At 34.3% G+C, this 12,694-nt stretch overlaps 1 protein-coding gene across 3 annotated transcripts; it reads left to right on the top strand.

Annotated features, from left to right (window-relative positions):
- The first annotated feature begins 2,061 nt into the window (after positions 1 to 2,061).
- Positions 2,062 to 8,799, top strand: LOC102602510 (NAC domain-containing protein 82-like). 3 transcript variants are annotated; one of them, XM_015310272.1, is made up of 7 exons: positions 2,062 to 2,200; positions 3,498 to 3,901; positions 4,478 to 4,755; positions 5,864 to 6,445; positions 6,969 to 7,382; positions 7,602 to 7,716; positions 8,108 to 8,799. In XM_015310272.1, exons 2-7 carry the CDS (start codon positions 3,751 to 3,753, stop codon positions 8,773 to 8,775), a joined length of 2,208 nt encoding a protein of 735 aa, XP_015165758.1. In that variant the 5' UTR covers positions 2,062 to 2,200; positions 3,498 to 3,750; the 3' UTR covers positions 8,776 to 8,799. The 3 variants fall into 3 exon arrangements, with proteins under 3 accessions (XP_015165758.1, XP_015165757.1, XP_015165759.1); XM_015310271.1 differs by having other exon boundaries at positions 3,479 to 3,901; XM_015310273.1 differs by having other exon boundaries at positions 2,063 to 2,200; positions 3,479 to 3,901; positions 6,972 to 7,382.
- Positions 8,800 to 12,694: the final 3,895 nt, after the last annotated feature.

The following is a 12,694-nucleotide window of genomic DNA, read 5'->3' as shown; positions in this document are numbered from 1 at the left end:
AAAAAATTTGTAGAGTTATAAACCACACACAAAACTAGGTGAGAAGCAATGAACCAAACACTTGATAAAAATAATTCCTGCATTACTAATCTATGCACTACTAATCCCTGCATTATTGACCTTTGTACCAAACGATCCCTAAGGTATTACAATTTAGACGAAAAAATACACCAACATATACCACCAATTCATAGAATCAACTACTCCAGCATAAGTTCCAGATCACATACCAATCAACATATTACCAAATTTTCAATTTATTATATACACCAATTCAGATAATCAAAATAAACCAAACAATGTACCAAAATATTATTTTATTGTTGTATTTTATATATCAAATAATACAACAAAATACACAAATACATGCACCTACAAATTTACTTGCAGTTGGCATGTGTACACTGTACACAGGGGCGGACCTACCTTGTTGCAAGTGGGTTCATATGAACCCACTTCGTCGAAAAAATACATTGTATATACATATATATTCAATCTGTTTTTTGAAACAAAACACTGTATATAATTAATTTGACCCCACTTAAACCAATAGTAACATGTAGCCCAACGGCAAAGTGATTACAATTTGACTGATGCATCACGGGTACGATTCCCACCCACAACATTTAATACCCGCCACTGACTGTACACCATATCACATATCAAAAGTAACTATTGATACAATCTGTTAACATACGCCATTCAACATATCAATTTAAACACACAATTTATGATTTTATTTTAAGTCGTTTCATTAATCAATTAAACCTAAAATTTTCAAAAAAAAACTACTCGACATATCAGATTACAATAAAAAAAATCATATCAAGTTGTTGTAATTTCACCAAAATCGTTAACATAAAACAACGAATCAATACCAAAAGAAGATAAACCCAGATGCTGTGAAAAACTCAATATTGTTTCACAAACAATTGATAAATTTTAATATTTATTTAATAATTAAACCAGCATATTGATGCCCCAGAACATCAAACAAATCATATGAATTTACATTCCACCAAAATCGACAAGATAAATCAAAAGAATAACTACAAAAAAGATTAAAATGGATATGTTGTGAAAAAATCAAATACAACCATGAAAAAAAACACCATATGAACTGTTTTTTTTATCAATTACCTGATGAGTCCCATCGTCCATTGTGTTGAGTTAGAATTGAAAAATTATTGATATGCATTTTCGAGCAACTCTCTTTTCAATTAATACATATAATTCATACAATTGACTAGAGAAAATAAAAGATTATACTACGGTGGATTGGTGACTTAAATAGAGATGATGATGAGTTGATGAAGTATCACAACTATGTCATTGCTTATGTGTCTTTGACCAGGTCAATAAGTATATACAATAAAAATAAAAATAATACTTAATAGTTTCGTAAAAATATATAAAAGATCTAGTGAAAGTAATGAGCTGTAGTGGTTTAATAAAATTAAGAGATAATTTCTATATTTGTCGGAATTCATTAGTTGAGAAGTCAATAATTTAAGCAAAATACAAACAACTTAAACGGAGTAATATATATAATATAATTTCATAAGTATATTTTATCATAATTTAAAGCACGATAGTAAAAAAAATATGATAACAAAATTGCAAGATACAAAGCAAATAAAGAAATATAATAACAAAAGATAATAACACATATTTAAGAAACGCAATCTACACGATTACTTGATCTGTTCACTTATACTTATTCAATAAACTAAAAACTCACGCCCACTTTAAAAAATTAAGAAAAATTTATCATTTAGATTCTAATTTATTTTTATTATTACCTACTATAGTGATTTTTCGAAATATTAAAATTTATAATATTCAAATGTTAATAGGATATAATTATATAATTTTTAAAGAAGGGGTGTCAAATCAAATATTGAACGAATAAAAATGAACGGAGTGAATTACATAATGAAACTTATTAATTATAGAAATGTTAATGTTGATTAAGTTTATTCTTTTCCCTAAAATGCCCTCAATAGAGTATGAATGTAGTGAACCAATCAAAAGCTGTAGATTACCATAGAAGGCTCTTTGCTTAAAAAACCCTCTGCCTATATAAACCCTACTAACACTGCAATTTTGATTCACTTGTAGCCCTCCTCCGCCTTCCCCGTCACTTCCTCCACCACCCCACCATCGTTTTTTCGCCTTCTCCGGTTCGGTCCGTATCTGGGTAAGCTACTTTTCGACTTTTCTTGATTTGATTCAGTTCTGTTTTGATGATTATGTAGTAAAAAATTGATCTTTTTCCTTTTTATTGTGTTTTTTTGGGAATTTGTATGTGGGGTTTGAAGGGTTTGATTGATTACTGCGATTCTTTATTGTGTTGCTCATTGCTGTGTTTTTGTTGATATATTGAACTGGTTTAGTTTTCTTCTCTATATGGCGTTATTGTTGGAATGTGTATTTAGGTTTTTTTTTTGGGTTCTACTTGCTGATCACTGCGATTGTAATTTAGGCAATTGATTCTGTTCTCCATTGATTGTTATTTAGTCAAAAATTGATCTTTTTCCTTTTTATTGTGTTTTGTTTTTGAAATTTGTATGTGGGGTTTGAGGGTTTGATTGATCACTGCGATTCTTTATTGTTTTTCCCATTTCTGTGTTTCTATTGTTGCATTTGAACTGGTTTTATTGTTGAAATCTGTATTTAGGGGTTTTTGATTCTACTGGTTGATTAGTGTGATGGTAATTTAGTCAATTGATTCTGTTCTCTTTTGAGGGTTATTTTGTAAAGTTTTTTTTTTTTTTCCTTTTTATTGTTTATAACTTGTATTGATGGGTAGTAAAGGGAGGTGGGGTGGTTCTTGTGTTGCCCATTTCTGTGTATTTTGTTGTTACCTTGAACTGATATTTTTTGTACTTTTATTGTTTATTATCATGGTCTAATATTTAGGATATTTGATTCTATTGGAGGATGATTATTGCTATTTTAATTTAGTCAATTTTTTGATCATTTTTTCCTTTTTGTTGTGTTATATATCTCCTCTGCCTTCCCATTCTGTTCCCTTAGGCTGTTTTTTTTTTTTGCTTTCTCCCATTTGGTTCCTATCTGGGTAAGTTACTCTTCAGCTGTTCTTGATTTGATTTTGTTCTCTTTTGATGATTGTTTTGTCAAATTTTGTTCTTTTTCCTTTCTATTGTGTTCTTTTTTTTTTCGAAATTTGTGTTTGGGGTTTTTTAAGGGTTTGATCACTGTGGTTATTTTCTTATCTCCTGTGGTGTAGTTCTTCTGCTTTTTTCCCTCACTACGTACCGATTCTTTTCTTTGCCTTTTGGGCTCTTCCTATTTTTACCATGTGAAGTTTTAATGGGGAGAATGTGTTTGTAATTGGTTTTAGTTGTGCTCATCCAGGTGAATCAGTGTTCAAATTTAGTGATTTAGTGGATCCTCTTTTGTATTTGTATAATTTGGTCTTGATACCTGAGGCTGATGATTTCATGAATAACAGGTTTTTGATTGTGCACCAGATGTCTGTTGGCTCCAGGAAGAAGCATCATTTCTTTGTTTGGAGTGCATTCCTTTTCATGAACTGCAGAAGGTTGTGGTGCTCACGGAAGATACTGTTTCGGCATTGGACTTGACAGCAGTTGAATTTTTTTTTGTTTTAGGGGTGGGTTGGAGGCTCTGGTGTTCTGTGCAGATAGCTCTTTTAGTCTAGATTTCGTCAGCGCGCCCTTTTGGGCTGCTTTGAATTTAGTTCTTTTTTTTTGGATCATTTCAATGGCACGGCTTCCGCCTGGGTTTCGTTTTCACCCTACTGATGTTGAGCTGATTATGTACTATCTCAAACGAAAGATCACGGGAAAAAAATTTCATTTTGAAGTCATAACAGAACTCAACATCTACAAGTTCTCCCCATGGGACCTTCCAGGTATCAGTCTATAGTTTATATGGGGAAGTTTCTTAAAAAATCTCATTTTGCTAAGCTTTGTTTTCCTAACAATATAGGAACCCGTTACCTCTGGCACACATTTCCTTCAAAGTTCTATGCACAGTTGTTATTCAGTGGTATAATGTGTACTTCCACCAAAAGCTTATTCTTCTTTTTATATAGAAAATAAACAATTTACTTGTAAAGGTCCTAGAGGAATCCATACAGGAAAAAAATAGTGTACATAATGAGCCAAGTCTGCTCTGTAAAAAAATTTCAAAAAAATGCTTTGAGATAAGAATAACCATCAGTTTGTTAATGAATTTTCTACTTTAAGTATCATTCTGATTTACGCCACTCTTGATATCTAAAATTGACATTTATATTTTGTAGTAATGAAAGTCTTATCTTTTTCCTCTCTTTTTTCAATTATGAAAGTTGCAAGTTCTTTCAGTAGAAATCTCTAGCATTTAAACAGTATCCTGTTAGGAGGCTGAAAGCATCTGCTGTTTCAAGTTGGGGGGATTCTACTTGTTTTTCTTCAACTTTGTGTAATGTTTTAATATCTTCTGCCAGACAAATGTTGCTATAAAAGTAAAGATCTAGAGTGGTACTTCTTTTGCCCAAGGGAGAGAAAGTATGCAAGTGGAGGCAGAATGAATCGCGCTACTGATAGTGGATACTGGAAAACTACTGGGAAAGATAGATATGTTACTTACGATGAGAAGATTGTTGGATCAGTTAAAACACTTGTTTTTCACCTAGGTCATCCCCCGCGAGGGCAGAGAACTGATTGGTTAATTCACGAATACAAGTTTGAAGATAAAGAATCAATTGATGCAGGATTTGCTCAGGTACTTATATCCTACCTTGGCTAAATTACTACCTAATTCTTATATCATTTTTTATGTTCTTTTTACTTGTAATAGTAGGTCCACATAGCCAATGATAGTTCCTTGGGAGTTTTCTCTCTCCCCTTTTTCTGTTTGCACATTTAGTTTCCATCCGTGAGAACCTGATGAGAACTTTATGGCACTATCGTAGTTTCCATATGTGAAGAATTTTGACTAGGCCATCGTGTTAATTGTGTCATGTTTTCTCATTCTTGGAATTTGATATTGTTGGGATAATATTAAGATGAGACATTCCCTAATGTGGTCCCCTACTATCTCTTCTGGGGTTTCTTAATTTTGAATTCTTCTTGGTGAGTCTAGATCTTTGATTTTCCTTGAATGGAAGTGTACTGAGACAAACTCTCCTACATTGTTTAGAGAGCTTTAGCTTCCTAAAGATTGCATCTATTTCTCATTGATCCTTCTCTTGGTGATCATGACTTGCAATGTCTATGGTACTATGCTTGCAGGATTGATTTGGATTAGAAAAAGCAATGAGTTGGTAGGTAGGTCCGTAGTTCAGCATTACCAAGTCATTCTCATATTATTTTGGAACCTTTTGTTTCTTTTTTCTTGATGCTTTCTCAAGTTTTGTCATGTCACATGGTGCCTATGCTTGAGCAATGTATTTGGCATTGGGAAAAGTTATGTAACTCAGGTGAAAACATCTAATAAACAGAAAAACTATTGCATATTATGTTCCTTGTTTGTAGATTGTCTCCACATAAAGCATTTTGTTTTCGTCATCAATTTTTCAACTTCTGGTAAGAAGACTGACTATAATTGTACCTAAGGGTGTGGCCTAGTGTTCAATGCAATCGGTGGATAAACATGCTTTCTCAGTTTTAATTCCAAAGGAGACATAATACCAGGTGATTTTTTCCTGTCTGCCTATGCCTTGGTGGGCACTTGGTGGAATAGTAGAGGTGCATGCAAGCAGGACCAGAAATGACCTTCATAAAAAAAGACATTGATATCTCTTGTTCCTTAAATTCTATGATTTTATTGTTAGCCAATCTTAGTTTTTTTTTTCTATCATTCATCAAAATACCTGTTTTTGTTTTTGTAGGATTCATATGTGCTTTATAAAGTATTCCAGAAGAGTGGGCCAGGTCCAAAGAATGGTGCACAGTACGGAGCACCTTTTAAGGAGGAAGATTGGGAAGATGACAAGATTCCTGCTGAACCTTGTACGTCAGATGTTTTTCCAGCTCCACCTGGTAGGCCTGATAAACCCAGCACCTCAAATGCAACCAGAGTGGTTGACCCAGGAAGCACATCTGTCTGGCCTTCAAGTGAACTGAGTCCATCTCCCATTCAGCCTTCTGTTCAAAAACTGCCTTTGGATGAGCCAGATGATGAGGAGTTACCTGGTGAACCGAAGCTGTCCAATGTATCTTCTATCAATTGGATGCCTTCAGATCAGCTAAAAGCGAAATCGTCCAATATTTTTTCTGCTCTGCCTATACTGCCTGAGAAACAGAGTTGTTCAGTAGATACCAGCCTGGCCAACCCTGGTCCAGGTCCATCTAATGATCAGATGTGTACTAATGAGATGGCTCCTGATGAGCTAGATGACGAGATGATTGGTCTATTTACCCAATTCACAGAAGATACTTCCTTGCTTTCTGGTGGTAATGAGACTAATCAGGTGCGTATGCTGTAGTGTTTATAAATCTATTGAGATGAGCTTTAACATTCAAGTGCATGTTTGTCATAGAATGTCATTTTAGTGGGCGTTTAACTCCGGAAAAAAGTGAAAATTTCATGGACATACGCCTCCTAATGTTTTGCTAAGTCTTCCCTTGTTGTCTATTCTACTGTTTGCATTAGTTTCTTCTCTCCGTTTTTGCTTTAAATCAGGGCTTGACTAAGTACAGTTAAATGGAAGTTTGCTTGTTGTTAGTGATTGGTTTGTGACAATATCAACAGCTTGATACTGTTTGGACTATTCTTGGTATGGCTGCTTTTAAGTTAAATGACTTGGTAGTCAAAACTCATCTATTATATGGCTTTATCAGAGGGTTCAGTAACTATAGTTTTATTGCCTGTTTTGTTTCAGTTGCTTGCTTTTTACTTCTTCAAGATATTATACCATAGCTAATCGTATGACATTTATTGTATGTTTGGAACTTGTTTAATTATATGGTTATTGATTAAGATTCCTCCTTTAGCAGAAGCTAGAGAACTTTCACCAAGATGTAAATGCTCCATCTGCTGCTTTTACTGATGGGAATGATATATTTGACGACCTTGGAGACATCGAAGTCTGGGCAAGAGTAGGGCAGCTGGAACCTGATCTCACTGCAAGTGGTGGAGCTAATTATAGTCTTAACCCCGTGATCCTGCCACAAGACGCTGCCTATATGGAGCTCAATGATCTTGATATCCCTTTAAATCACCCTGCTGAAACCATTGGAACTGGACAATTGGTGCCGGGCCATTTCTGTACTCCATATAACTCCAACATTGGCATGCAGCAGCTTTGTTTTGGAAGCAATTCCTTGGGCATAGTTCAAGATTTTGGCGAACATCGTCTCCCGACGCTCCCTGAAAGTTACACTCAACAAGTGAATCATCCTGACATGGTGAAACCTTGTTCTTCTTTTTTGTGTGGAATGGAACTTTTCTTTTCTTTGGTTTCTCATCCTGAGGGTCTCTTGGAAACAGCCTCTCTACCTCCACGAGGTAGTGGCAAGGTCTGCGTACTACTTACCCTCCCCAGACCCCACCTAGTGGGATTTCACTGGGTTGTTGTTGTTGTTGTTGTGGTTTCTCATATCTTTACTAATTGAGGTCAACTGCAGGCTTACAATTTTCAGAATAACGCAAATCATGGTTATAATGCTGCGACTAATTTCAGTGTTAGCTCTTACAAGCAACCAGAGGAGAGTAGACTCGATGCCCAAAACCTGGAAAGAGGTAGATCTCACTTTTCTGATGACAATTCTGCTTGGTGGTAAAGCATTCATGTTAGATCTGATTGTCTACACAAATGCGATTGTGGACAACAAAAATGAGATATAGGATATAAATATTGTGACTGGTCGTCAGACCATGTAATCTTATGTAGCCATGTGGCCTGTCTTGGCTGTTAGAAGGTAGGGGAAAAGATTCCTTTTCTCTGTATTTTCTATTTTAGGTGATTTGATCTTCTTACAATGTAGACACTGTGCAGCATCTATGACGAGGTTACATAAACCTCTAATTTATGGTCAGTGGGGCTGCAGGTACTCGCTGCAGTCTTTGATGTGTTCTTGATTGTTTGACATGGTGTCTCATTTTCTTGTTTGTTTTGTTAACTTGTCTTCAGGGGTGCAGCAACGAAAGTTTTATTTGAGCATATTTGCTCTTTGGGATGGTTCCTTCTTACTTGTCAAGGCTGAGGTGACCTTTGGGGTTGATGGATGCACTGACGACGCCTTGTCAGTTGTACTGGGAGAGCAAAGAAAGTTGTATTCGAGCATATTTGCTCTTTGTGGTGGCTCCTTCATACTTGTCAAGGCTGAGGTGACTCTTGGGGTTGATGGATGCACTAACGACGCCTTGTCAGTTATACTGGGAGAGCAAAGAAAACTGTATTTGAGCATATTTGCTCTTTGTGGTGGCTCCTTCATACTTGTCAAGGCTGAGGTGATTCTTGGGGTTGATGGATGCACTAACGACGCCTTGTCAGTTATACTGGGAAACCCCTCTTTTACTTTTACCCGTGTGTCAAATGTTGATAAGGCAGATTTTTCTAAGAAAACGCATGTTGCCTTCTGTTTTGGGTTTAGTTTGGCTTTCATTTGCTTTTCACATGTGGAGATGTTATGGTTCAATTCATTATGGGAATTGTATCAATTTATTGTCTTTAAGATATTGCTAAACCAACTTCAATTTAATTCAAGTGGAACACCTTTTCATCTTCATTTCATCTCAGCTATAAAGCTAACTAGTGCTCTGAGTTTAGTAACTAACACCTTCCTTAAATGGTCATAAATGCATTAGTCATGATGATGTTTAATCCAATTTTCCTTTCAGGTGTTCAGGTAAGTTTGTCATCTTTCTTTTAACCAAAAACATTGTTGGAACTTGATTCATCAACAAAATCTCTTCCCCTGAACCTAAGGTGCTTCTATCTCCATTTATCCATGCATGATTTTAATCTTTTGTAACAAGAAAGAATACGAAGGTTCTCTTGGTTTCGAATTCTGTTTGATTGTGATAGACTTGATTCTCACCCCACATATTTGGGTGGGTTATGTCATATGGTTGTGAAATCTCTGATCTACATGGACACATATAATGCTAAGATTCTAAGGATCTGACATCTGAGTGCCATTTGAGTTTTCTTTGTAGTCCTTGATAGACCACTCCATGTCCCAGCCTCTCAGGTAGTTTGTTGTGTTAAGTTGTCTTTGTAAGTATCGTAGTACTTAGTTCCGTTGGCCTTTAGCAGATGCACATTCCACAAATGGATGCTCTTCTGACTCGTCATGAGTTTGACATGAGCGAACCTGTATTCATACATCTCTTGATAAGTTCATTTGCAGTCTATACTTATATGAAGATGCTGCCATACTGTGAATTTCGCCTCAGGCTAGGAAAATCATCATGTTTCCGAACTCTGGTAATGTATTGTATCTGCACCAGAACTCTTCCACTTCTAAGTGTGTTCCTACCAGTTGGCCTGTGATGGAACCAAAGTTTTTGTCCACCTGATCCATAACTTCAAATTGCTTAGGTTTAATCTTCCTATGGACTTGAGAGAACACATTCTATCCCAAGCCACTATATCTTTCTTCATAACAATCACTTCTACACATCCTTAGCTTGGGAATGCCAAATAATTGAGATCAGTAGAGAGGCTGATTAAGTGTATGCAGACTGCAATCAGTTTCTGTAATCTGTGATTTTTAGATTTGTGTGCTCTAGATCCGGCACTTGGAGCTGAGAGTCTTTCAGAAACAACCTCTCTACCTCCACGAGGTAGCGGTAAGGTTGCGTACATTCTACCTTCTCCAGACCTCACTTGTGGGATTTCACTTGGTATGATGTTGTAATAGTCCTAGATACATAACTATACATTTTGCACCAGTTGTATTCTGTCTGTATATTCTAGCTATAATTTTCTCTATAAGTGGTTTCCACTGCATAGCATATCTTGAGCCGAGGTTTTATCGGAGATATTTTCTCTACGACATGAAGTAGGAGTAAGGTCTGTGTTAGTGCATACACCTCACCCTCCCCAAACCCCCCACAAGTTGTAATATAATATATTGGGCCTTCAAAATTTTATAGAATTGTAGAATCTCTTCTCTAATAACTCTAGGATCAGTCAACTGAACTCCATTTAGGTAAAGCTCTACAGTTTGCTTTCTTTCATCACAACAGAAAAATATTCAGTATTTGAGTCACCTAGTTGCATCCATTTAACTCTAGATTTGTATTTCATGAGGGTCTATCGGGAATTACTCTATCACAACAAGGCAGGATTAGGTCTGCGTATACCCCACCTTTTCTAAACCCCGTGAGATAACAAGGGACGTTAAGGAGGACGTGGTAGAGGTGATAACCGTCACGTGTGCCAAGGAGATGGCGATTGACATTGAATTCCCTCTTCTGGTTTTAATATGAATTGACTCGGCTTTGGTCACTAGCTGGATCATAGTGGATATTATGACTAATGTTGTTGTCGTCATCGTTGTCATACTATCCACCATAAAAAAATGATTGTTTGAGATCTGGAGTTAGATTTATTTGAACTTCTCATTGTTAATCTCAGCTCATCAAGGAAACTATATATTTTTTGAAAAACATGTTCGTCAATATCAAATATTAAAATTCATAAATTTTAAACATTGAATTTGTTTGCGTGCACTAGCCATCTATATAAAACCTTAATAACAACCCAAAATAACCAAACATATGAAGTAAAAATATTATAAGTTTTAGTACTAAAACATGTCACGTAAACATGTTAGGTCTGAAAAATCATACGTCTTCCTTGTTATTCTATAATATAATAAATAGGTTTTGAAAAAAGAAAATTAATCACTGCCAATAATTGTTTGTCAATTGTCACATCGAATCGGGTCAAACTAAAATTCTACCAAACAATAGAACTAAAATTTCTTCCTTCCACCAACTTAACCGACATTCTCCTTTTATTACTCCTTTCCTTTCGTCTCATCTTAGTTTAACGCCAACACGAAATTTAAAAAAGAAAAAAATATTTCATAAACGGAAACAGATGAAATACATCCTTATCAACAATCGCATATGATATCGATAACGATTTAAATCATCTTTGTCAATCTAGTCTAAATGCATGTGAGATGGTGTAATATCGATAACGATTCAACTCATTTTTCTATTTGTCTAACCTAATTGTCAATCGTGACGCTACATAATTATGATATCTACCAACCTTGTACTAATATTTTACAAACATAAAAATCAATCTCAAAAAAATTAAAACAAACTTTATTACACATCTTACACGTGTCCACTATCAGATCTTGTCCGTCAATGTTGTCCAATTAAGGTTTAACATTCGTGTAGTTATGTTATTGGTTAATGTAAATTGCAATTGACACGTAAGCACTTCTTCTATTTCTACTTTTCTTAAAATAATATTTTTTTGTCTCGTTTTATACGAGTTAGTTTAATTTTATAACGAATAAGAAAGAAATGAGACTTTTGTAAGTTATGATCTAGAATAGATGATAGATATTTTTATGATTATATGATTATAAATCATTTTATTTAGTTTTTGAAATGGACTGAAAAGAAAATAAGTAATATAAACTGAGACCTGAATAACAATTTGATTTTATTTATAGAACTTTATATAACTGAACATATGATTAGGTGAATAAATATAGCAATGCACACGTGTCCAATATTATCCGTCATTAAATTCCACGTTGCACTTTGTGGTGTTCTAGTTTATCCAAGCCTCATATTTTTTTATTATATATATAAAAAAAAATATTAATAAAAAAATCATATTTTTTAATTCAAATTTTTAATTTTTTTTTTATAGGTGACACTATTAGTTTGTAGAACTTCAAATTTTACCTTCTTGTTTCAGAAATTATGCTAATGTCCCATATTTTTACGTAGATGTGCACAACCACTCCGAAGTGGATTTAACCTAAAAAGATAAAAAAAAATTATTTTAATTTATGTGATGGTATCTGATTGAACATAAAAATTAAAACATACAGAGATTTGTGTGGCTTTAAGTATGTCGAATGAAAATTTAAAATTTAAATTATTTTTTAAATAGTAAAAAATAATACTACTACATAAGCAAGTTAGTTAGAATTACTCTTGATGTCTCATTTCAAATTTATGTCAAAATGTATTAATTAGAATGTTCAGCATGCACGTAACTAAGTAAGGTTCACGTTAACATTTCACATTAATTATCTTCTTCCTCTCCTTTGCCTCTTCACTCTCCCAATCCATCCAACCCCCACTCTCACGTCTATCATTTTAGAGTTCATACTTAAACTTCTTCTATTTTAATTTATTTGTTTTATTTATTTATTTTCAATTCATTTAAAAAGATTGTCTTTTTCCTTTTTTGTCAATTCTTTAATTCTAACTTTTCACATGAAATGCTCAAGACCACAAAATTAAAGGACATTTTGACACATTTTAATTATCTTTTTTTACTTTCTTAAACTTTGTGTAAAATCAAACAGACAAAGTTGAAATGAGAAAAATACTCCTAAGATATTAAAAAAAAATAATACAGGAAGTTGTTGTAATTTAAGATTGTATATGGGGAACTTATGTAACAATGACAAACTAGAAGCCTCATTAATATAAAAAAAACATCATTTTCAATAGATTTTACGAATCAATGTGTTTTCTTTTTCCTAACTATAATTATTCCACCGCCCCC

The sequence above is a fragment of the Solanum tuberosum genome, unplaced genomic scaffold, assembly GCF_000226075.1.
Source record: "Solanum tuberosum cultivar DM 1-3 516 R44 unplaced genomic scaffold, SolTub_3.0 scf00131, whole genome shotgun sequence".
Classification (NCBI taxonomy): Eukaryota; Viridiplantae; Streptophyta; class Magnoliopsida; order Solanales; family Solanaceae; genus Solanum; species Solanum tuberosum.
Note: the sequence above shows the minus strand (reverse complement) of the source record. Positions and strands in the feature narration are given on the sequence as shown.